The 26,794-nt window shown below is 36.6% G+C and overlaps 1 protein-coding gene and 1 long non-coding RNA gene across 11 annotated transcripts in view; one reads left to right on the forward strand and one right to left on the reverse strand.

Annotated features, from left to right (window-relative positions):
• Nucleotides 1-25,114, reverse strand: part of LOC108403801 (uncharacterized) — a 38,137-nt gene extending 13,023 nt beyond the window's left edge. The window contains exons 1-4 of one of the 2 annotated variants that reach the window (XR_012129606.1): nucleotides 24,857-25,114; nucleotides 22,873-22,945; nucleotides 13,352-13,508; nucleotides 12,233-12,419 (exon numbers count right to left, since the gene is read on the reverse strand). This is a non-coding gene — a long non-coding RNA (uncharacterized lncRNA). The remainder of the gene's footprint in view (nucleotides 1-12,232; nucleotides 12,420-13,351; nucleotides 13,509-22,872; nucleotides 22,946-24,856) is intronic. The other variant, XR_012129605.1, reaches the window with a different exon arrangement.
• Nucleotides 25,115-25,156: 42 nt separating this feature from the next.
• MAP9 (microtubule associated protein 9) overlaps nucleotides 25,157-26,794 on the forward strand; it is a 33,286-nt gene continuing 31,648 nt past the window's right edge. For 4 of the 9 annotated variants that reach the window (XM_036999049.2, XM_036999077.2, XM_036999098.2 and 1 more), the window contains exons 1-2: nucleotides 25,215-25,327; nucleotides 26,106-26,267. In XM_036999049.2, coding sequence (XP_036854944.2) covers nucleotides 26,193-26,267 — 75 coding nt within the window. In that variant the 5' untranslated portion in view covers nucleotides 25,215-25,327; nucleotides 26,106-26,192. Of the gene's footprint in view, nucleotides 25,328-26,105; nucleotides 26,268-26,794 lie in introns of all 9 variants that reach the window. The other 5 variants (XM_036999083.2, XM_036999089.2, XM_036999059.2 and 2 more) reach the window with 4 other exon arrangements.

The raw sequence follows: 26,794 nt of genomic DNA on the forward strand, positions 1-26,794 counted from the left end.
GTCTCAAGTTAAGTGTTTTGACCACAACAAAGCAAAAAAAATTTAAAAACAAGTTCAAGTTCTTGAAGGTTGTGCTGCAGGAAAATAGGGGAATAATCAAGTTAGAGAAAGACATACAAAGAATCTAAGAAAAAGTGAACTAATCCAAAAGATGGAGGAAGACAAAATCAAAGCTGATATTTATTTGTAAGAAGGGAGTAAGGAATTACCTAATAAAACAAGTGGGTAGAATGTAGGTTTGCAGTTGTCAATATGGAAAATTAATATGCTGATTGGTACAACAGATAAACTCAGCAGTAGATTTTGAGAAGTAGAACACATGATATCCCACAAGTCCAGACCTGGTCTACATCAAAGTGGCACCAGTAAATGTATCTACAGCAGGAAGAGACAATATAGAGGACTTGATAAAACTTGATACGACTCTGGAGTCAGAATGCCACTTAGTAGTCCAATGACCTTGAGTGACATATTTTCCAAAGATGGCCATAAGGGTACCTTATCTTCTAGAACCTTGTCCTTGAATCTTGACAGGCTCGTGACTTGTTTGTAATCAATAGAATGCAACAAAGTGACATTGCGTGACTTCCAAATGCTAAGCTAAAAAAGACAATTCAGCTTCTTCCTTATAACTTGGATACCTTCTTCCCTGCTTTGGGGTCAGGAGGCAGCACAGTAAAAATCTGTCAGCGCTTGAGCCACTGTACTATAAGGAAATCCAGATCACTGGGAGAGGACACTTGCAAGTGTTCCATTTGATGGGCCCAACTGAGATTGCAGCCAAAAGCTACCATCAACAGCCAGATATGTGAATGAAGAAGCCTGCAGATGATTCCAGCTCCTCCTCCCCAACGCTGGTCGGTCCTAGATGATCTTACAGCAGAAAGAGCCAAACTATCTCCACTGCGCTCAATCCAAATTTCTAACTCAGAATGGTAAATGTATTCATTGGCTACTTTATATCACTAAGTGTTGGGTGGTTCATTCCAAAAATTATAGTAACTAGAACAGATAAATGACATAATCTCTGTGCTTTTGATTCTTCGTCTGTAACAGGGACATAATGACACTGCATAGGAATGTGGTGAAGATTTAAAAGTACATAGAAGGGATTGAGAAAATGCCTGATGCTTTCTAAACACTGTTTATTGTTGTAGTGGTAGCTATTGTTCCTATTGTTCTTCTTCTTAATATTCTTCTTCTTCCTCAAAAATCTAAAAATAGGAAATAAAATATAAGTATAGAGTGCTAGCTACAACAATATGCTGCTAAGGGTTACAATATTATAAATATTAGCAGAAGTGACCTAAATCTATTGGCAACCTTGTTACCATATTTGGGTAAACTAACTATTTTTATGTTTTCCCTTTTGCTTTAGATAATATATTATGTGCATTTCTACAAAGAAAAAGATAGTGGAAAGAAAGAGATGGAGAGAGAGTGAGTGAGACAGTGATTTTCTTTTTATGTTTTTCTTTTTAAGTTTAAAGGAAACCAGTTGAAAAATCCCAAAGTGACACAACTATATATTGATAGCAAGGATAAGTGAGCTAAATTACATGTGTTATAACAGGAAGTAGCTAGAATATGTTTTAAAATTATGAATCAAGATATAATCATTGAATTATATTTTCTAGAGATGATTTTTATGCATTACAAATGAACCCACTTAAACACTGCTAATTTTAGCACTGAGGGTGAGGCGTGATGGCTTGGGAGAATGGAGGAAACATTCCATTTTATTGGAAGTTCTTCAGTACTATTTGATTTTTATGTTATACATTACTTTGATTTAAAAAAATACAATTAAAAAAATAAAATAAAAGGCAAGCATTATGTGGGAAGATACAGAACTAAAAGCTGCTTCTCAAGGCACGTAATACCCTGCTCTAAACTTTCTGTTGACCAAATTATACTTAAAAGAGCATAAGCTCTGTTGCTTCAAGTTGAAAATTACTAGGATCTTTATAGAAGTGAGTAAATGTCTAAGCAGTAATTAAGTAAAATAGAGAGGATCTTCCTGACAATATAAAGGACTGCTTACAGAATAACATGAAGGGCTATACAGGAATCATATTAATGTCCAAATAAAAGGATAAAAGTATCCTTAATAAAAAAATCTCTTGAAAATACCAGTATCCATAATTAAAGTTCTGAATAGAATCCTGTATTTAAAAAATAGACAATGTAATAGCTGCTGCTATAAGACTGCAGCTTTGGAACAGATGCAAAATCCTTAGAGATGCCTACATCTTCAGATCCCCACCATTCCCCCCCAAAAAAAGAAAAGGGCTTAACATAAAAGGTAGTATCTTCTGAATTAGGCAAATTTTCTGGGAAGTATAGCTAGAAAACATTCAAAAGTATTAATGTCATTCGAAATCTTTTTAAGGAAGCCAGAGAAAGCAATGGAAAGAAAATTAAACTAAATGTGTGGGATCTAAATATGGGAACACAAATTGGACATACTCGAATGACTCTAAATACAACAAGCTAATTTGGTGTTCCTTATGTAAATAAGTTCAAACAAATTGCAGAGCTTGAAAAAGAATTCCAGCTTCAGAGCTGCAAAATCTCACAAGAAAACCACGAATGTTTTGAGCAGATTCATCTAATAGCATGCTAGTAGATAAACTCTTTAATGCTTGTGTATTCATAAGCTGTACACTATAAGGAACTGCTTATCTAGACTGAAATTACAAAATATGCATTAAAGAATTAAATGCTATTATTAGAAAAGTTTGTGACGTCTAAATTCTTCTTGTTATGTTTTCTCTTTTGTAATAAGATAAGGTTCATCGAAACTTTTACCAAAGGCTCCTATGCAATTACTTCTTGCTTTGCCTTTTAGCCTCTATCTATTATGATTATTTTTAAACAAAAAGTTCCCAGCATGATCATGCAGACTAACTGGAGCAATCAAGTTAAGGTTGTCTCCATGGAAGTGAAAAATAGACCCTTGAAGATAAATACTTTATAAGTAACAAGAACGGCATCAAAAGATCAGAGAAACTAGCTGAATCATAGCAGCACAGGGCAATAGATAACGACTGGCCATCTCCAGTTAAGAGAATGTCTTGGGTCAGTTTCCCCTGAAGCAGAGTCTGAGCCAACTTCATGTGCAAGTCATTCATTAAGGAATTTCTCCTAGTGGAAACTAGTGAGAGGTGGAGGAAGTAGGACAGAGGAGAGAGAAATAAGCAAGGATCTGAACTTAGGCAAAGTCCCGAGCAGACCTGCCCAGGACTAAGGGAAATTCCTGGACAGAGGGTTTTCAGTGGTAGAATTGGAAATGTCACCAAACTGGTCCCCAGCTCCAGGCTGCTCTTCCGGGGCACCTCAGGAGTGGAGACTGAGGCCTCAGAGTCATTCATGGTAGGCGAGGAAGCTAAGGCTCTCCTAATCACAGGCCAGTCAGTCACTTTTTTAAGGGCTATCCTGAAGGAACGTACATGTCCAGGGACATTGGGCTTCTAGTACAGGAGCAAAGGGGAATCCAGTAGCCCAAGGTCAGTCCCCTGGGAAACAGCTGCAAGTTCTTGCTAGTAGATGTGGGAAACACCTCATAGGAGAGGAAATTAACAAACAAAATGATAAACAGGAATCCTAAGTATCTGAGTGGACTACAACCAATATGTTTTGCTAAGAGACAAGCAGATAATCTATCTCCAGAGCTATTTGGACCTAAAGGAGTTCTCCAGTTGTAAAAATAGATTTCAATCAAGGTCTTATTGTTCCCAGATTGCCAATAGTCTAGAGGCTGTATCCCAGCCTTCCTTATTTTTGTGTGTTTTTCTTTTGATATAACCTGAGAGTACTCTATTTGTTGAAATGCAAAGATCCTAATTAACACTGAATATTTATTAATTAATGTAAGTCAATAAGGCAAAGACAGGAAATCCAATAAACAAATGTGAACAGAAGGAAACAATCTAAGCATGCATAGGTGTATGAATGGATAAAAAATGTGTAAAAAAAGTCAGAGGACAAAGACCATATGATCTCTCTTATAAATGGAACTTAAAAAACAAAACAAACAAACAAGCTCATAGATACAGAAAACTGATAGGTAGTTGCCAGAGATGGGGGCTAGAGATTGGGAAATGGTTGACTTGTTTTTATTTTTACTTTAAATAAATTTAATTTTAAAAATATGAACAAAGGATATGTACATGCAAATAACAGAAAAAAAGCTACATAGGCTCATAAGTTTTTGAAAATATGATCTGCAAATGTCCAAACTATTAATCAAAAATGAAAGTTATTAAATCCATAAGGATGCTAAATATTTAGAGAATTGGATAATAAGACTTATTGGCAAAGTTGTGGGGTTGATATTTTCTCTCAGCGCTGGTGCAAATGTAAACTGGCATATCATTTTGGAAAACAGTCTGGTAGGATTTAGTTACCTTAAATATTTTTATGCCCAATGATTTATGATGTCTCTAATAAGTTAAACATACTTCAGCACAGAAAGTATGAATTTTTATATATGTCAATTTAAATTGTACCATAGATGCAATCAATTGCCCTAATCGGGATGCAGACTCTAAGTGGGATTTTAATTCTAACTCAGAATGTTACTAGTCAACTAGGAAGCCATGCTCTAGAATTAGCTACAATAAACTTAAAATTTTTTATCTTCTGTCAACACTAAGGGTTTGCTGAGTAGATTAATGGATGTTGGGAATGGGTTTTCATTAGTAAAATTAATAGTGTCAGGATCCTCCTTGTATATACGGGATTAAGAGTTTAGTGCATCAAGGAGACTCAATCCTAAGGACTGGAACCCAAGTCTTGGTCTCAAAATGTCTTGTATCCTGACACTTTCCCGGAGGATTTCTGGTTTACTGAGTTCAGGAGATGAAGGGCCATATCTTGCCATTGGATTGTTGTTCTATTTTTCTGAAGTAGAATTTTCATATATAGACATTTTTGAAGCATCAAAAACACAAAGTTGGGATTCACTGGGTTTACAGGAAAGATATGACTGCTTTATTCTTGCTTGCTCATAAATGTCTGTTCGCAGCAGAATGTGCTAGAGGAGTTGTTCTCATTATAATTTTATAACAAGACTATAAAGCATTGACCCTAATCTGCATTTAACTACTGGTAGATTCTGAGGTCCATTGCTAATAAGCTAATGGTCAAATGAACCAAGTCAAATTAAGCCAGTTCAGTAGTCTTTAAACACATGCTCTAATCTCCTAAAGGAGTATCTGTAAAGTATGTTTCTCTCACAAACATTTTTAAAGTTGACATCCAAAACTTTTTAGTCATTTCAATGATATGGAATTTCTTGATTTGTGTAAATATTGATATTGTGAAATATACTGAATCATCTTTCCAATGTATCCAATAGAAACTAAGGATGTCACAATGATCAACTTAACAGAATTGGAACACTAGCATAACAACATCTGAGAAAAAGACATTATTCTAATTAATTTAATCACTTTCTACAGTTTAGGGACAGTTTGTCTTAGATAAGATTTGGGGAACATTTTGCTTAAAACCCTTATAAGTGTTCTGCTTTGACAAATGTAATTTAATGATCTATGTTGAAATAAATAGCAAAAACAAGAAATAGATTGGTCCACTGGTAATTTTCAAGCTCACCAAATGTGTACTGATAGTTTCAATAAGGGCACTACCAACAGTAGGTCCCAGAACTTGTTTTTATTTTGCTAATCTAACTGTCATGAATACATGGTGTCACATCTACTAACAGCCAAAGGTCAAAAAGTCACACGGCAGAGCCCCAAATCAAGTGGCAAGGAAATACACTGTGCCTTTAGAGAGATGCATAAAGAAGTCACATACCAAAGTGCATGAAGAAATAGGTGAACAATTGGAGAGGAATTGGGTGATTTCTGCAGTTAAGTAAATAACAGGGCAGAAATAGCCATGAAACATTGCCTTTCTTCTCTCATCTTTCCTGTTGTACACTATGTCTATCCTCTGGATTAGCAGCATATACCAGGGATAATAAGTCATTCTGATAGAAATGAAAAAGGGGTAGTGAGTTGCATATTTTTTAAATAGGTAATTCCATATAAGTAGAATGTCTTACTGACCTATTTCTGAAGTTGTTTGGTAAAAGTGCAAATTTTTAAATTGGAAAAACATGTCTCTGGAGATTTACACTCTACCTCTGTGTCTATTAGTCAACTGATCTTTGATAATACAAGAGTCTCTAATTTTTTTTGGTCTACTCTGTCTTATTTATTTTACTACAAAAGAGTTTACCAGAGATGCAGAGCCACTGGGTTAGAGAGAGGGGGGAGAGAGACAGAAGAGAAAGGGATAGGGAAGCAAAAAGATAGACGGAAAGGAAAGAAAGAGATCCACAAAACGTCAAGAAGGAAAAGAGGATGTAGACTTTGCTCTCCTTGTGATGTTATAATTTCAATTCCTGAAATCATGGAGAATAATACCACCCCTGACATTTTTCATGAGAATTTCTCCAGAACAGATAGGAAAGAGGGAATCTATAGAGACAAAGTCATCCAAAGGGAGTCAGAAGGAGGATTATCCATTCACATTTCACTTATGATCACTATTTGACCCCAGCCCTGTACAGTTATTTGCTACTGTGTTGAATAATGCTATTGAAGAAATGCAACGTGGACCAGCAGCGTCTGTGTCAAATTAGAGCCTGTCGAATCCAGAAGCTCAGAATCCACCTCATAACTACTGAATTAGAATCTACATTTTAACCACCTCCTCAGTTTAAGGCCTGGAGTAGCCTTTCAAAAACCCACATTGTCCACTAGCTAAAGCCATATATCCTGATCCCACCAAAGTCTCTGTGTGTTATTTTATTTTACAAAATTTACTTCGTTTGTTTTTCAAGGTTCACATTTAATGAACCACATTTGGGTTTCTCTTTTAATCAAAGTAAAAAACATGTATCATAAAATTAACTATTTTAAAGTGTACAACTCAGTGGCATTTAGTATAGTCACAATGCTAAGCAACCGTTACTTCTATACAGTTCTAAAACAATTTCATCATCATAAAAAGAAACCTCAGAGACACTAGCAGTCATTACTTATTCCCCCGTTTTTTCAGCTTCTGGCAACTATTAACCTCACTTTTGTCTCTATGGATTTACCTATTCTGGATATTTCACATAGATGAAATCATACAATACGTGGCCTTTTGTAGCTGGTTTCTTTCATTTCACATATTGTTTTGAGGTTCATCCATATTATGGCATGTATCTGTATTTCATTCATTTTATGGCTGAATAACATTCTGTTGTATGGATTCTGCATTTGTTTTTCCATTCGCCAGTACTGGATTTAGGTTTTTTCCTCTTTGGGGCTTTTGTGAATAGTGCTGTTATGAACATTTTTTTTATTATACCCATTTGTATCTAGTGTATATACCAAGATACAAAGTGGTATCTTGTGGTGTTTATTTGCATTTTCCTACTAATGATGTTGAGCATCTTTTGATGTGCTTATTGGCCACTTGAATGTATTTTTGGAAATGTGTCTCTTCAAGTCCTTGGCTTATTTTTTTTAATTGAAATACAATTAACATATAACATCATACTAGTTTCAGACATATAACATAATGGTTCAATATTTGTGTTTATTTAAAAAGTTACAGTAATTCTAGTTAGCACTGATCACCAAACACAGTTATATTTTTCTTGTGATACAACTTTTAAGATCTACTCTTTTAGCAAATTTCAAATATGTAATACAGTAATAACTGAAGTTATCATATTGTATGTTATATCCCTTGGTTTTTTAAAAGTTGGGCACTTCGTTATTAAACAAAATGTAGGGTTTTTTGCACATTCCTCTTCCAAATCTGAGTTCAGAGCCACTTGTGAGCTAGATGTTGAAGGAAGGCAAATCTATTATTGATGAAACCATATAGAAGATACAGCTTAAATATGAGACATAAGTGGACTGGTAACTCAACTCCCCCTGCCTCCCTCTCCAGACCAGATTCTCAATCGCTCACCCAAGACTGTTGGGACTACAGAACACTCTTATCCAGGATTGCTGCCTCACAGTTTTCTTTCTTTCTTTGTTTATTTCTTTTTTTTATTGAAGTATAGTTGATGTACAACCTTACATTGGGCTCAAGAATAAAACACAGTGGTTCAGCAGTTACCCGTGTTATTAAATCCTCATCCAAACTAGTGCAGTTATTACCTATCAACATTGGAAGATACTACAGAATCATTGGCTGTACTCTGCATGCTGTACTACCATCCCAGTGGCTAACTTATGTTATGATGGCCTCACACTTTTCTGAATGTAATGAATGAAATGCCTCCTCCTTTCAGATTTTAAAATGGTGAGCTCCGATCACATGAAATATATGGATCAATGGCTTCGATAAAGCAGTTCATTCCACTTTCATTGAGAGGAATACAGTATGGGTTAACAGGTCACAATACTTGAAAGTGTACTCTTCCCCTCAGTGACCAGAAAGTGGGGAAAAATCACCTCCCTATTTGAACTATCAGACCAAAAGTATTTCAATTTTAAAATCACTCAGTTATTATAATAATGTAAAATTTATTAAATATTGAGGTGATTTTTCCATAATCCTTCCCATTTTGTTTTTTAGATTATATTCTTAAAATAAGTAAGACATTGATTATCAGGCTAAACATTTATAATACTCTATGTAACAATGTTAAGAGTTAAGAGGCTAAAAATAAAAATGGCCCACAACAGAAAATGTTTATATTGTATTTGGTTTTATGTCCTTGAATTCTTTTCATTTTTAGTTCTCCTGTTTACTTAGTCAATCAAAATAAATTATATGGTTGTTTCAGAAGACACACAATAGTCTTGATTACCCCATTACAGGGAGTCAAACAGAGACATTTCATGGTTGAAGTCATTCCTGTGAAGCATATTATTTGAAGTACTAGGCAATATGTGGGAAAGAACACTGCCTGCCTGACGGCTCCTGCGAGCCTTCTGCGAAGCCGCCACCCCGGTACTGCAGGCAGCGCGCAACATTATCGGGGTTCCTGAAGATTCGTGCAACACCCGAGTTCCTACCTTAGCGGTGTCGCCCCTGCTCTTCCTACCCGAAAGCTCTTCTGTAGTTTTGTAAATCTCTTACTCTCTACATTACATCTCTTCTCGCTGTAAGTACTTGGAGGCGTTTCTGCTCTCCTGACGGCCCTCTGGCTAATGCAGTATTTGCCTCCGAAGTAGTTCTGAGCCAATCAGCTTCCTTGACGCTCAAGACTATCTTGTTGTTCATGGCCCCGAATCTACTGTTTACTAAAGCAAATCTAAATTTTATCCTCTGCTTATAGTTAGAGTGCAAGTTGAATTAGAGTGCTACTTGAATTCATAGTCTGATCTGGTTTTTTTGGTTTTTTGTTTTTTACAGTGAAACTTAGGACATGATCGGGAAAGTGTGGATCCCAGAGTGCCAGACTTGAGTAATACGAGTGGATTCAGAAAAACCTGATGGCTTATACCTTTCAAATTACACTAAGTCTGTTTCAGAAGAAACAGCCTGCTTTTCTTGGCCTCAGGGCATTTGATTTCCTTTCTTGGAAACCCTTTATTGCCTTAAATTGAGACATTTTACTTATTCCTCAAAATGTGCTCTCCACACTTAATAGTTATAAATCTAAAACTAGAGTTAGAATCTGTATGTTTTTTTGTGAAAAAGTGAAAGTGTAGAAAGGAAAATGAAAAGATAGCGTGAATACCAAAATAATCACAACATGTTTTCAATTTATTTCAACACAGATCTGGAGAATCCTTGTGGGCACCGATTCCATAGGTGTTTAACTGGGGAGGGACTAACCTAACACTGTCAGGCAGAGTTTATTGGCAGGGTATATTTATCAGAGTTTCTCTAATGTGCTAACCTAAGCCACTGGGAATGGTTTCAAGAGTTTACTTGGTTGGTTACTTGTTTTATTTAATCTGAGAATCAACCTTCATGTGTAATAATGTATCAAAAGAATAAGGAGAAAGAAATGTTGAAGTACCTTTATTATGTATAAGTCGTTCCCCTAACCTACTCCATGCCTCGAGGAATCCGGAAGGACATTCTCCCTAAAGCACTAAGACGTACACTGGTAAGAGAGTTCCAGTATCCTTGAAGAGCTCTACATTGGTTCTTTGCAGAAGTGATGCTAAATATTATACCTTGAAACATATTCCTTAATTTTATTGGGGAGGGATGGGATCTGTGAATGGCAGAAGCCAAGTAATAGCACTTAATTTCTAAATACAAAATGATCTCAGATTCAGTAATAGGCAGAAATTTGGAGCAATAATCAGAATGAAGTAACGAATAGAGATGTTTTTAGGCAGCTAGCTGATGATGCCAGTTAGACAGATGGGCAGCCTACAGAAGTCTCATTTGGTCTCACGCATAATCTCTCGGTTTCTAAATAGAAACCGGACATGTGGCACCACCACAGGCCCTGAACCAGTTCCCAGACCTAAGCCCATTCACAGACTCAGTGACATACGAAAGGGCAGGTAAGTATCCCTGGAGACCAGGCAAAAGGGCCTCAAGTATGAACTCTAAATTTCCTTCTCATCTTCAGGAAATAGAACCTGTAGCCATTTTACCATGGAAACAAGGTACTGGGGGAAGATAAGCACTGAAAAGTGACTCTGAGATGAAATTAATATCTGCGGATCCAAAATGTCATAGTGCTTCCTCAGTTAGAGGGAAAGTTTCCAGTGGTCAGGTGATAAATGACAATTTTATCCCAGTCTGTGTCACTGTAGGTCCATTCAGTCAAAGAATCAACCATCTGCTAATTCCTGAATTTGCAGTTGGCATAGACACGCTCTGCCACTTGCAGGTTTCCTGCCTTGGATCACTGAGAGTGGCTTGAAGGCTATTGTGGTAGGAAGGGTTCGGGGAAACCCTGGGACAGGCCATCCCTTCCAAATTATAAATCAGAAGTATTACTGCAAACCTGAGGTAACTGCAAATGCCACTGCATCGACCCAAGACTAGCAGAGTGTAGAAAGAGTGATTCCTGTTGAATCTTCATTTAACTCACCTATTTAGTTTCTATGGAGGACAGAAAATACAATGGTTTCTTGTAGATAATATTAGGTGGTGATTCCAACTGCAGCTTCTATTTCAGATGTGATCTTATTACAGAAAGAAATCCACAGAGCTCTTGAGACATGGTTTGAAGTTACTAGAGTTATTAAAAGCCCCTTTTTTCTATTTCTATGTACTAATTAGCAAAGACGACCAGAAACAGTTTATTTTCACATGGTAGAAAGAACACCATACCTTCTCTGTTGTAATTTAAGGATATATGATCTATCTCTGTCTTAATCTAGTGCACAAGAGAATTCACAGACCTACCTTCTTTGACATTATCTACTACTGTCCCCCATATTGATAAGTTCATGTTGATTGGACCTGGTGAACAGGACATGGCAAATATCCTAGATAACTTGGTAGGATACATGCTACCAGAGGGTATGTGGTGTATCTCCATGAATATTTCCCACTTTTAAGAAGTGTCTGGAGGCCCAGTGCTCTAGACATATTGAGATGTTTCCTTCAACCATGAAGACATGTTGCTGGATCTTCTGACCCTTATCACCAATAAAAGGCACTGTATTTGAACTGTATCTGGTGTATTCTCTGTGTATTTTGGAAGCAACGTGTAAAATAAGTGAATTTGCTGCTCCAACCCACCTACTAAGTAACCTATAAGGCTTTGGGTGGATCTAGAACTAGAAAGGACTATGCAGTAGTCACATACTATTTTGCAACTCTACCTAATGACCCAGTAGATGCAGTGCCTCCAAGTATCCGAGGCAAATAGATAGGCTGTATGGAACTTTTGGTAAGTCTTGATAAAGAACCACTGCACAGATCCCGTAGCCATGCTTACTTCTGCAAATAATTAGTCTCTTTTTGAGAAATAGCCCCTGGCTTGCTACTGGCTCCTTTCAGAAATTGATTATTTTAAAAGACATGAATTGTTGTCTGACCTTCCAAGTTATTAAGTAGAGGCTATAAAGCAGCACTTTAAATGGAAGTAATTCTTACAAGATTAGGCTCAAGCAAGTCCTGAAAGCACAAGCAGAGCTACATGAGTAAGCGCTCCATATTTCCATGGCACCTACTCAGACTACATTTCACCTCTTCTTTAACCCAAACAAAGACCACAGTGAACTAACTGAACAAAGACCCCATGAGCAGTTGACTGAGTGGAAAAAAGAAAAATAAACCAAAAAACCTGAGGCAATATGCTGACACCAGTCGGAAGCGGACTGCTGCATCACGACAGCTCCTAAAGGGCAGTGAGAGCAGGAAATCGTCCAGTGGGCAGAACTTCAGGCAGCTGATCTGCTTAGTCACTATTTGTGTAATAAAGCAGGAATGGCGGTCCCTCCACAGTGGGCTGAGGATTTATCTGATGATTTCTGCAAAATAAAAAGATTAAAGATTAGAGAATTGGTGGCAAGGAGGTTTGTGGATGGACCATTTGGAATGGACACACATTTATAGTCTATTGTTGTTCCAAATGAATGCTATAGATGAATGCCAGGAGGAGTATTAATAACCAGATGGACAAAATTAGTTGACGTTCTGTGACTGCTAGTCAGCCTTCAACCACTGCAGGGTTTACTCAGTGTGGCATCTGCAGCAAGGATTGAAGTTACCTGAGGTCGAGGAATTAAACTTACCCCCATCAAGGCTGATTCAGCTACTGTTAATGTTAAATGATTAACCTTCCAGTGACAAACACCAGCCACGAGCCCTGCCAGGGCACTGTAGGCAGAGGGGGCCGAGCAGCCACCTTTAGACAGTTTGATTCCACTGGAATGCACCCATGATGGAGGGAGCTCAGATTTGGGATTACTCAAGCACTTATACTTATTTTGTGCATAGATTTGTCTTCTCTGTTTCGATGGCTTTGCCAGCATCACCACCCAAAGATTTACTGAGTGTCATATTCACTGTGATGGTGTCCTTCAGGGCACTGCACTTGACTAAGGAGTTTCTTTTACAGAAGGAAGAATTAATTGTTCTGGGCTGACCCCATGGCATTCTCTGGTTGGATCATGTACCTTCTTACTCTGAAGCAACAGGCATAATATAACAGTTGAACAGATTATTAGACTCAATTACTGTACTGGTCAGGGTGGGGTGCTCTCCCACAAGGTACAGTGTACACATTGAACTGGTACCAAAATCTGTGGCTCGTACTTCCAAAGGTACACAAGTTCTGGAACAAAGAGTGGAAATAGAAAGGTTCCTTACTGTTATTACTAATGAATTGCCTGAAAAGTTTGTGTTCCCCATCCCTGAAATGTTAGGTTCTGCTCAGAAATGTTAGGTTCTGCTCACTCACATGAAGGTCTTGTGTCCCAAGGGATTAATGCTTCCCGCAGATGAAACAATGGCTCCACTGAACTAGAAGTTGAGACTGTGACCTGGCCATTTCGGCTCCTTCTGCCACCACATGAATACTGGAGAACACTTGATTATTATGGGGAACTGGGTTGCTTCTGTAATACAGACAAGAAGGATTTTATCTGAAACATGTAGTATGTATTATATAACATGATAAGTGGTATAATATTTAATATAAAATATGGAAAGTATGTCACATACAAATATATATTCACAGCTTCATAATGTTTATTGACTGCTGACTGTGTGCTAGCATTAGGATAAATGTGTTGCATGTTTATCTCTTTCAGCACTCTCAACAGCAGTCAGAGATAGGTATTCTTATTTTTTTCTGTTTTGCAGAGGAGGAGACTGAGACTGAGAAAGGATGAGTAACTAATGCAAAGTCACAAAGCTTTTAGGTGCAATAGTCAGGATTTTAGCACAGGGCACTGATCCTAAAGCCTAAATCTAATTGACTAATTAAGACAAACAAAACTCCACTATGCAGGACACACAAAGCATCAACTTGCAACATCTACTTTCAACACTTACACTGAAACTGAAGATGTAAAGAAAAGTAAATCATTTAACTATAGAAGTTGAAGAAAAAAACAAAGAATACAGAAGATTTAAGTTTAATAAGGAAATAGAGAACGTTAATGAATTAGGACACAAAAATGATACATAAATCTAAGAGCTTGCCCTTTGAGTAAAATATTTATATAGAGTTTATATATATAGTTTATATGTACAGTTTATGTATAGTTAAATATATTGTTTATATATGGTTTATATATAGTTTGAACAGACATCAGGAAAATTCATGAGAGCTGCTGATTGATATAAAACAAAAGAATGAATTCCAGGTGTGACTGTAATTCAAACAAAATTATTTCTGCTAATTAATCAGAATTCTTTCCCCACTGAACTGATTTCCATTTCTGCCTATTACCTTACTTCTGATGTTTTCCTTTCTAAAATATATTTTGATTCATTTTTTTTCCAAAAATTAATTTTCCTCTATTTATCTCCCATTTATACATGTCCAACAATAAAAAAATTCTAAACTTAAAGGGAACATCAGTAATTAATGCTAACTTTGAATCACATACATCCAATTTAACCTTGTAAAATCTCTTGGCTCCCTGAAAGAGTAGTATTACCGCCTACAAATTAATAAGAAAATGCCAGGATATAGGAAAATAAGCAGAGGTGAATGCACAGGTTTATTCTAACATACACACATTAAATTTTTGAAGTCGTGTCCTCTTTATTGTTTTTGAATATTATACTAGCATATACTTCTAATATATCACAAAGTTGTCAAAGTTTGTACTATTTGTGGGCATACTGAGGAAAAGCATAAAACACTCAATGCTGAGAAAGATATGGGATAAGATGACTGAAACAAGTTATAATAGTAGATTCCAGAAACAATCTGTTTTTTCAGGGTAAAATTAGCACCATTATTATCATTACCAGAATGTAAAAGTATCTAAACTCTCCTACATTAATTGCACTATCCTTGGAAAAGACTATTAATTAATAAATTTCATCCTTATCCACTAAAAAAAAGAAATACAAAAATGGAAATAAACGCAACCCTTATCTGAAGTAGCATTTAACTAAAGAAGACATATAGTTATATAAGATTTATATCATATCTACACACACACAGAGCATACAATATCCCTAACAGCATGCATATGTTATGTACAAGAATTATTTTACTTTATTCTGTAAATGCCCACATATAATTGAGATTAAATGATAGAATCTATTTTAAGATCAGACAGTGAGAATTAAAGGTAAATACACAAGGAGAAATCATCACATTGTATTTGGTTAATGATGGAGGGTTTCTGGATAATGTAAATGTAAGAAAGGGTTTTGAATGATGATTTGCAGGAAGATTGAAGAAACATTTCTATTTGAAAGATACTTCCAAAATGAAGTAAGTGTGCGTAACAATGAAACATAGGTTTGCATGAGTAGAGTGGAGAGGCAGGCTCAGAAGCAGTTGTGCAGTCATGGAATTTTATATATTTTGTAATTCCGTATTTTCCATATACTTACTATATGTATGGAAACAAAGTCATCCTGAAATAGCACATACCTTACTGATTTGTAAAAGACAGGGGGTGTTTGTATTATTCCAGTCTGTTTTATGCCAGGAATTTCTTTTTAATCTTGATTACAATCAAATTAATGTGATGACTCCTTAGGGGGTCACCACTCACAAGTTTGAAAAATGGTGCACCTCCTCACATGACACTCACTGATTTAGTCTAGAGTATTTGTGGCGTCCTTCCATGCCTCATTCTTTCCATCTTTTGTGCATTGCTCCTGCTTTTCATGCTCTTCCACTCTGCATCTATCCATACTGCCTCTGATTTTGAAGCGTACAGAATTTTTTTATTTTTGAACATTTGACTAACTATAAATGCCTGCTTATTTTTTTTTTTTTTTTTGTGCATGCTCTTGCTGCCCTACCAGTTCTTCTACCAGAAGTTCTGTGTGGCTTTCTAGAAGAGTAGCAGAGACTACTTTGTGGCCCTCATTGTGTGCTTCCCCATGGCTCTATGCACATTGAAAATGTTAAAAAAAAATTTTAAGTACCCCTATATTCCCCTCTTTCAGGATTTAGCCTTGTATTGACATGGATATAGAAAATATGGCTGAGATTTTATAGGAACAAATATGATAAGAATAGTATGATAGAAATATAGCAAAATCTAATTCCAGGAAATAGAAAAAGCAATGGCCAAAGTGACACAACATTCTTATTCAAGAAAGACTTTGAATCCTATTCAAAAACTGAAGTCTGTATATGTGTATTTATGTGTATGTACACAGAAGTCTAACCACAGAATCAAGTATAGACAAATATGCTCACCAGTAACAAAATGTCTAAAGTTAAAAAAAAAAAAAGGAAAACCTGTCTGTTGGTGTTTCCTATAATAAAAATGTAGCTTATGCTAGGATTTTGGATAATTCACTATGTAACACTCAAAAAAAGAATGCTTGCAGTCCATGAAATTTAGTCAGCCTAGTCTATCAATGTCCCCTAACTAATTTTAGAACTAATAGGACTATTTCTTTTCTCACTTTAACTCTATGTTTAAATTCTTTAGTTGTCTAAAAGAAAGTTATTACTATGTCTTTTAATAGTTCAATAATTGAATAATAGTGGTCTGGTATTGCTGATATTTTTTTGAAGTGCAATTCTTTCCCCCAAAAATTTTTGGAAAGGAAAAGCAATTTTTAATAAATCACAACAGAGAAAAATAATAAATTGTGGATTATAGAAAAATACATGTATTTATTTCTATGGAGGCTTCACTCATTAAACAGTTCTTGGATATTTCTGATTTTCTATACGTTTTAGGTTTAAATCATAGTATGTGACTATTAACGCTCTTCATAGACTATCATTTAAAAACATACAGCTGCCACTGGCAATTGTTGCTGAAGGACAAAAGATCCAGCTCTAAGGGAGTTCTGATACTGCCACCACGGCCTGGGGAAGGAGAGAGAAGACTGTGGCTCAGACGTGGACTCCATTTCTCTAAACAATTTCTGGATAAGAAATAGCTAAATCACCTCGCATTGATCCTGGTTAGGAAGGCATCTATGAATGTGGATAAATTAAATATCCTCCTATTTTTTAGTAATGACTTGCATGAACACCTGCCATATACATATTCCTGTCAAATTTAAGGATAATGCAAAATGAAGAATAGTATGCTAGATGACTAAACTGAACTCAGGAGGTTTTCTGTACATTGAAAGACGAAAAGATATGCCCTAAACCAGGCAATGGTATTTAATACATTAAAATATCAATTTTCACACTTAGGTTCAGAGAATCTTTTGACTCATATGCTCATATGGCCCCTAGAAAACCACAGCATACAGTTAGAATGGTTACAAGTTAGGACTTGATTACAAGTCCATAATGTGGGCCAAGAGTGGAAGCCACCTCTTAGAAAAATGTTTACATAAGCTCAGACAGTGTTAATAGTGTTCAGAACTTAAAAAAGAACTATTCCTTTGCACGGGTTAAATCACGTATTTTCTGGTCATCTTTAGACACAGCCCTTGAAAGACAAAAGCAAATTATATTGTCCAGAAAAGAAAACCAGGATGATGGGTTTTTGAAATAAGCAGTAAAGGAAATAAGAAATAGTGGTAAATGAAAATGATAAATTGAGGGGTGTATGCTAAATTTTTCCATAATGGAAATTTTGTCATGTGAAAGGAGGATTAGATATATTCTCCGAAAGTCTGCAAAAGAGAACTAGGATCAAAATATAGAAAAAGAATGAAGATAAAGTATGAAGAATGCAATTGTGATAACGTTGTCCAACAATGGAACACAGGCATCATATGCTGAGGGACTCAGTGTCACTGGAAGTATTCAGAGGTGTTTTCCCATAATATCATCAAAAGCATTCACATACCAAGAATTATGATATTGTTTCTTTGGCATTCTAGGACTCTAACTGCATTCTTACAAAGGTAGCATAGCTTCAACTAGACAGTAGAGCTCTCTAAGCGAGACATAAGGTACTTGAATTGATTTGTCTAAAAGAAAATGGTCTAAAACACACTTGAATATAAACTTTAAAATTGATGTTCATAAGCCAGATGCAAAATAATTCTCATACTTTGTCTCACCCTATCTAAAACCGTGAGATGTCATTTTTAAAAAGGTGAGTCCAAACTTTTCAAAAATTTGGAATTTGTAAGGTAAACCCTCTCAAAAAAAAGGATACAAAATCTGTACTATCCATTACTTTTCAGACATAATTAATTTACTAATTTTACCCAACACCTACCAACTCCAGACAAATAACACTCCAAAATTTAAGAGGAAACAAACATAAAAACAGAAAGATAAAAAGCAGATTCACTGACAGCTAATAAGAAAATTTTGTTTTATCTAACAGACATGGTATTGGCTTTTTAAAGGGAACATTTTATGGGCTTTAGTTGTAGAAGGAAAAGAGACATTGTAATATGTAATGCAGGAAAAAGAAGTCTGTATCAGATTTTTACAGGGAATGTTCTTTATTCTTTCTCTATAACAACAACAACAAAAAAAATCAGTTGGCTACGGGCTGCATGAACATGCTATTTAGAATGAAAAGTTGACATCTGGATCCAGGCCAACGAGTAAAAGCATCAAGTTATGTATTTACTCAGGAATCACAAAAGTTCATTTCAAGGTTAAGAAACTTGCATAACAGAAAGTTTTTATCAAAGTTTACTCTAAGTTTGGCTACAATATATGTACATAAAATGTCTAAAATTGAATCCATGATTGGGCAAATATAGTGCCTTTGAAGTTACATAAAATATTTAGTAATGCCTTAGCATTCATCATTGCATGTTTTAAACATGAACAGCTTTAATTTATGTTATTTAATTCTTTGACCAAATGGATTTCCTTAAGAGAATTATATTAAGTGGTATCTTCCTACTGCCAGGAATAATAGTTACAAAATTAAGGGTATTTGAAATATTATACTTTTATCCACAGAACATGTTCTCATTGTATTTAAATAATTCCTCTCTCCTTTAACCCTTAGTGTTCCCTTTCAAAAACTTAAGAAAATATTTTATATTTATGTTTGTATTTGATATACAGATTTTTTATTATTGTGTCAAATAAGAAATTGTTTTTAAAGGAGACCATAAATAGAGCTGTACAGAATAAAACAACAATATTTTAGCAAACAAAATTGCATCTTACAAGGGCACAATAAGGTTAACTAATGAATAAATTTAGGTGAAAACTATTCCTATGATGTTTACTGGAATGTATGTCATAAAAACTTTTCTGGAAGGCATTTTGGTAACAAATAGAAAAAGTTTATATACACATACTTGATTCAATGATTCCACCCCAAGGATTTTATTGAAAATAATTAGCTAAGTGTGTTATAATGTTTATTCAAGGTTGCACATAAACAGTGGAGATAACAACAGTATGGGAGAATATATTTGTAAACGACATATCTGATACAGGGTTAACATCTATATATATAAAGAACTCACATGGTTCAATACCCAAAAAGCAAATAACCCAATTAAAAAATGGGCAGAGGATATGAACAAACACTTCTTTAAAGAAGAAATTCAGATGGCCAACAGGCACATGAAAAGATGCTCCACATCACTAATTATCAGGGAAATGCAAATTAAAATCACAGTGAGATATCACCTCACACCAGTATGACCAACATCCAAAAGATAAGGAACAACAAATGCTGGTGAAGATGGGGAGAAAGGGGAAACCTCCTACACTGCTGGTGGGAATGTAAGCTAGTTCAACCACTGTGGAAAGCAATATGGAGGTTTCTCAAAAAGCTAAAAATAGAAGTACCATTGACACAGGAATTCCACTCCAAGGAATCTACCCAAAGAAAACAAGATTCCAGATTCAAAAAGACATATGCACCCCTATGTTTATCGCAGCACTATTTATAATAGCCAAGAAATGGAAGCAACCTAAGTGTCCATCAGTAGATGAACGGATAAAGAAGATGTGGTACATATACACAATGGAATTATTTTTCAGCCATAAGAAGAAAACAAATCCTACCATTCTAAACACATGGATCAAGCTAGAGGGTATTATTATGCTCAGTGAAATAGGCCAGGTGGAGAAAGACAAGTACCAAATGATTTCACTCATTTGTGGAGTATAAAAACAATGCAAAACTACAGGAACAAAACAGCAGCAGACTCACAGACTCCAAGAAGAGACTAGTGGTTACCAAAGGGGAGGGGGTAGGGAGGGCAGGTGGGGAGGGCGGGAGAAGGGGATTGAGGGGCATTATGATTGGCATACATGATGTGGGGGGGGTCACAGGGAAGACAGTGTAGCACAGAGAAGACAAGTAGTGACTCTACAGCATCTTACTATGCTGATGGACAGTGACTGCAATGGGGTGGGGGAGAGACTTGATTATATGGGTGAATGTTGTAACTACAATGTTGCTCATGTGAAACTTTCACAAGATTGTATAACAATGATACCTTAAAAAAATGGAGACAACATAAAGGACCATCAATAATGGCTTTAAAATGTACATAATTGTCTAACCACAGAGTCATGCACAATTCAAATTTTAATTAACATGAAAGAATATTCAAGTGGAAAAAACAGGCTGTGGAAGAAAGTAGGTAATATGAATATTTTTATGTGTGTAGAAAAAATAGTAAGAAAAAGAATTCTAACTATTAAAAATGATTACGGTTGAGTTTGGGACAGTGGAGGATGGACTGAGGAAGAAAATTTACATGAAGTCTTCTAAAAAATTTATTGAAAAAAGATTTTGTTGTCATCTTAAACTACTGTTTCTAACTTTCTAATATAAAGAAAAAACTGACCATTCAAAAGCCTCTATGCAATTACTTAAAAAGATATTTTTCAATGTGATTTTTAATCACTTTAAGCAAAATAAAACATCCTCAAAATAGTAATGACGATGTTTCTAGTATGTATTCCCAGGTGCCAAGTCCTTTGCTGCCATCTCCTGGAAGTCAGTGGCTCATGCAGGCCATGGCATTTCTTTCCCCTTCCGGAAAAGACATCCCACAGGACGAAAACAAGGATTAATTACCTTCCTAGGAGTGCAATGCTAAGGCAAAATTAAATTTTACACATAGTCTTGAAGAATTTGTTTTATTCCTATCATGTGTACCTGGGCTTTGGCCTTCCTTTCCTTGAAAATTCATAAAAGCTACAGAACTTTTGTGTAAAACATGAAATTAATAATTTTTATTTTTTTATTCCCAAACCAGATGTCTTAAAGGAAGTGGCTAGGAAGGTGCCAAGCAATTCCAAAAAGGTAGATGAAAGGGACTACACATGGAAGAAAGGACACAGAAAGATACCTCCGGGCTAATACATCAGCAAAGATAGAAAACAGGAGAACCGAAGAATAGTGTAGTTTTGCACAGGAAAATGTTATTAGAAGTGAAGATTTCTTAAAACCACAGTAATACCATAAAGTCTATATAACAAATCAGTCTTATTTGGGACATTTTTTAAGTGAAAATAATCACCTGATTATTGAATTGAGGAATTTTTTTTCAAAAAATGTAAGAGGTTACCATAACTCTGTCTTTCTCTTCATCACTAACATCTGGAAAGAATGTCAGTTTCTTTCTGAGTCCCACTCCCTCATCTCCCATTCACCTCTAGACTTAATGCAATTTTTCCTCACCTTCCTTCTGATCTAGCTGAGTGCTTAAATGTTTAACTCCGGGGTAGGTGGGAGGGAAGTAGGTGATGGAAAGGATTTCTCGGAAGTGTAGTGTTGTATTGCTTGCAAATTTAAAATAATTCCATTATGACTGGTGTCAAGCTAGCAGCTCAATGTTGCTGAACTAAGAGTTGGGACTGGCTTTGTGCAATAGACCCCTGACCAAGTAAGAGCCGGTCCCAGCTCACCTAAGAGACCCTCCAGGGAAACCGCCCTGCCTTCAGCACTGCACAGATCTTAGGGTATGGTGTACGCACTGACAGATGCAAACTCATAGTTTCCATCCCAGCTGCTTAACTACTAGGTAGCACTGGCCGTTCCTTCACTGGTGCACCATTCTCCTCCATTTCTCGGGCAGTCCCATCCTGCTCTTTGCTTCCCAGAGCCCCTGCTCACCCCTGCCTGCTTGATGTTCCCCAGGTTCCGCCCTCCGTCCCTTCTGCGCCCACCCTCATCCTACCAGCCTCACACCTACACCTACCACTGCAGACACCTCCAACTCAGTGAGCCCAAATCCGGCATCAGATTTTCCCTGCTTCCTTTTTTGCTTCCCCTACACACACGACTTTCGCTATGTTATCAATCGTATTATAGAAAGTACCTTGACACATATCCATTCTTTTCCATTTTCACTCCCCTTGCCTTCTTAGCTGTCTGGATGGCATCTCTCCTGAGCTGCCTGGTTGACCCCTTCCATGGAGCCTTGTCCCAGCTCCTTTGGTCCTCAATTCATCCTTCAACTCATCACCAAAATGACCTTTTTAAATCACAGTCAAGTCATGACACTTCCTAGTTTCTCCCATTTTTCCTATGTCCTAAAATATTAATTTGATAGCAATTACTTCAAGGCAATTCATTAATTATCCAGCCAATGCCCTGGAAGGCCAAGACCCCTACTAACCTTAGCTTTTAGCCCCAGAATAGGCCATGATTGTCCCAGTTTCCTCGCATTGTAGCAGGAACCAACAGAACTAAGACGTATTAACTATAATAAGATAGAATTACGTAAATACTTCCAGCTTTTCCCATTCTGAACAAGAAATTTGACTGAAAATGTTATGTACATGAGTAGAAAATACGGTATGGAGTTTGTATTAATTCCGTATTGCTGCCATAGCAGATTACCACAAACTTGGTGCTTCAAATAAACTCCTTACTCCTCCTCATCTCCTAACCTCATTAGTCAATTCAAACTTACTTTCTCTGTGAAAACTTTGTAGAACCTCCAGGGAGAATTCTTTCCTCTCGTGAAAGCTTCTTACTTTGTACTTCTATGGAGAAATCATCACGGTGATATATAATCATGTGTTTACCAAGCTTTTCAGCTATCTCTAGCCTGTGGGATTCCTAAGGCAGGGACCTACTCTGGTTACACTTGAATTCACAAAGTCTGACCCAGAACATTATTGATACGTGTATGTATACTAAATCAATGAATGAATGAATGAGTGAATGAATGAGTGTGTGAAGGCAAGGCTCAGAAATGAAAACTACATTAAACTCAAAAAAGTTTGCTTTGAAAATACTTCTGAGATCAAATATATATTAGAAAACTGAAAATGAAATAAAGAGGAAAATGTTACATAAACTACTGAAATTTAGAGTGTTGCAGTGTTTTCACTTTTTTTAATTGAGTACCTGTGAGCTTCTTTTGGAATGTTCCAAAAATTGTTTTCAGTTTAAAATGCAATTTGTTTACTCATGAGTTCATTCAACAATTATATGTGTATTGCAAACTATGCTGTAGATAAAATACAACTAATTCAAATATTATATAATGCTTTATTAGCATATTATACTGAAAATATTAGCAAATATATACTGCTGCTTAGAATAAGACAACAGTAGAAGGATATTGTGCTTTAACTCTTGTGGAGAAATTAACCTGTTATTGAGTTTACTATAGCTTTGTAAGGTATAGCTTTATATCCTTTATTGTTTTGTGTTAAGTTGAAAATAAAAATCTAGTGGGTTCTGTAGAAACCATAGGATATTTTCTTAAAGGCTTTTTAAATTAATTTTTTGTGTATTTTATTTTAAATCCCATCTAAATGAGAACTATATCAGATAAAAGGATAAAAAAATGAAGTCTTTTGAATGAATGTAAATATTCAAACATGAACAAATTAATACTTCAAAGATAAGAAAATGTGGATACTGTCTTCTCACTGTGTGCACAGGTACCATATAGAATCATATCTGTTGATTAATAAATTACATGGATCAGAAACTGGTGAGAATGGAAAATACCTTATGCAGAATCTCACTCAAAAACATTTGAAGCATCAAAATTAAGCAAATGTTGATCAAATTGATTTTTTCAAAAAAGGACAAGTTCAGCAAAACCCAAACACACTTCTTAAAAAGTTGCATTGCAAATGCCATTAAAAGCATAGGTTTGGGTGTTTTTACTAAATTTCATATTTTTTATTATACATGCTTAGTTTTTTAATACATTATTAAATCTATATCTCATTGTGATTTGTTTATAAATAATTGTTGAATAAGTGAAAAATCAATAAATTTTAGGGACATGGGAAAAAATACCAGGTCTAAGTTTAATTACTAGCCAATGAATTCATTTAAATGAATTTTTAATTTTAAATTTAACTAGGATTACACTTCGGTTAAATTAAAAATAGTAAAAATCCATGTTATTTGAAAGCCTTTAAAGAAGTGTTTTTATCTCTATTTAAGGATTGTCTCTGCTAACTAGATGTTGGTTTTGTTACTTTGTCAGCACGTTGTCCTCCAGTTTATTAGATCATCTTATTTATTGACTGGCGATTTTAAAGGGGCTATCAATGGCTTATAGAAAGGAGGAAACTTTACATTAAAGAAATACTTGGAATGGGTTTTTATCCTTCGAGACTGAGTGGCATAAAAACGTTATCTAATGTTGACTGAATGCAATCCCAGGCGCTCTTGCAAGTATTCCACCTGCATTATTTCATTCAATACTTACAGTAACACTTTAAGGTGGCTGTTATAATTATTATTATCCATCCCCCCAGAAAATTAAACTGAGTCATTAAGACGTTAACTTGCGCATCAAACGGGTACAGGGGAGAGTACCAGGATTCCCACGTGCAGTTTAACTCCTGCGCCTGAAAACGTCACTATTGTGCCATTCTTTTCGAACTATCAGTACCCTATTCAGTCAATACACTTCTCCGACTTACAGAACTTCACGTCCTTACTGGTAGAACAATGCACGTGCTGTGGCCCAAGCAGCAGGTGCAGGTCAAGACCCTCACTCCACCAGCAAGCGCCAGGTTCTCGACACCCGAGAGCAAGCTGGAAGGGTCCTGCCCCCAAAAACAGGGAAGCACCGGCGGCCGAGAACGCACGCCTCTCCTGAGACCTAGAGGTATGACGTCATTTCCGTCGTCTGGCGGTTGCCCCAGCGACGCGTCGGCGTCAAGAGCGACGTTGGGTACCCGAGAGACCTGGCGGTAGAGAAGTCACTTCCTACCGGAGATGCTGTTTCCTAGCAACCGCCTCCCACCTCGGCCTTTTGTCCCTCCCCCTGGCTCGGGCGGGGCCTGCTCTCCGAAAGCCGGCAGGCCCGGCGGAGGCGAGAAGCTCCTCCCCGAAGCCAGCCGCTCAGTGGTGAGGCTGCGGGGAGCCCGCCGCCGGAGAGGCTGGAGTGGGTAGGGGTCTCGGGACAGGGGGCGAGGAACGCGGCGGGGAGGGCTCGTGGGAGTGCCGGGCGCCAGGCGGACGGCGCGGGCGGCGCGGGCTGGACCCGGGCGCCACCTGGCCGGGCCCGGGCTGCGGGACCGCTGGGCCCGGCCTCGGCGCCCACCAGGGGAGACGTTTGCGGCGCCTCGTACCGTGCTTGTAACGCAGCCCGTCGCTTAAGCTTCGTTCTGTTTCTCTAGCAATATTAACACTTGTGAGAAGGAAGAGCGGTGATTTGTAGTTTCGCGTTATGATCTTTATCTTTCAGTAGCTGTGTACACAAGCAATGCTTTTTTTGTGTATTTTTTCGTGGGGGGTTGATTTGGTTTGGTGTTGCTTAGTTGTATCTTTTATTCTGACAGCCCTCCTGGTAGACTTTTAAGTAAGGTATGACGGTTTTGTAGGCAATGCTATTACAGTTTTCGGATCAAGTGAAAAATGAGGCGTTTTATTTTAATTGGCAACATCCTGTAGTAACATGTTGCAGTCATTTATTTGCTCATCCTTAAAATAATTGCAAAGCTATTTTAGGATAACCTTTTAATTTGACTTTGATAAGCTACTTGTGAGAATTTTGTGTTTACAGGAACTCTGTTTTCATATTTAAGTGAATATGTAGCTCAGTGTTCATGTAATGTTTTTCTTGTTTTCAGTTTTTTTCTCCATTTTTTTGTTTTTAAGCACTAAGGGTAGTAATGGAAGTTCTCAAGCATGCAAAACAGTCTTTTTTTTTATTGTATATTTCAGCCATCATCTGAGGTTGAATTATTCCTGTTCTTAGTCATTTTATAAAGCCAAAGAGTTTAAAAACCAACAATAAAATACAAAAACACTATGTCCGACGAAGTTTTTAGGACAACTTTGGCATATACAAAGAGCCCAAAAGTCACTAAAAGGACCACTTTCCAGGTAAAGTATTTCAAAGCACTTTTATTTTGAATGATTTTGCAAGGTAAACACTGTGTTATTCGAGTGTAGGATGGGAAATGATTCTAGGAACAATCCTATATAATGCGGGATTGAATGAACTTTGAATTTTCATAAAAATTTTTCTGTTGTTTTTTCTGTTATAACTATCACATTAAGTTTTTTCTGTCTAGTCATTACAACTTTGATCTCAGCCTTTCAATTTATAGTATTGATCACATTCATTACTGCAATATGCTAAAAGATCTTAAAAAGTACCAGCTATTTCCAAAATGGCAATTTATAATAAATCCTGTCTAGATTAAGTCCTCCCTTGTTTATTAAGCTCCAGTCCTAATTAGAGCTTGTAACTAATTTATTTGACATTGTCTGTCTCTTCCAGTTTCACTGCACGCTCAGTGAGGAGAGGGATCTTGTCTGTGGTGCTCTGCCTTGAGTCTGAGGGCTTATAGACATGGTGGGCTTTCAGTGCATATTTGTTAAATGAATGAAACCAAGTTTGAAAGCAG

This window comes from Manis javanica, chromosome 3 (assembly GCF_040802235.1).
Source record: "Manis javanica isolate MJ-LG chromosome 3, MJ_LKY, whole genome shotgun sequence".
NCBI lineage: Eukaryota > Metazoa > Chordata > Mammalia > Pholidota > Manidae > Manis > Manis javanica.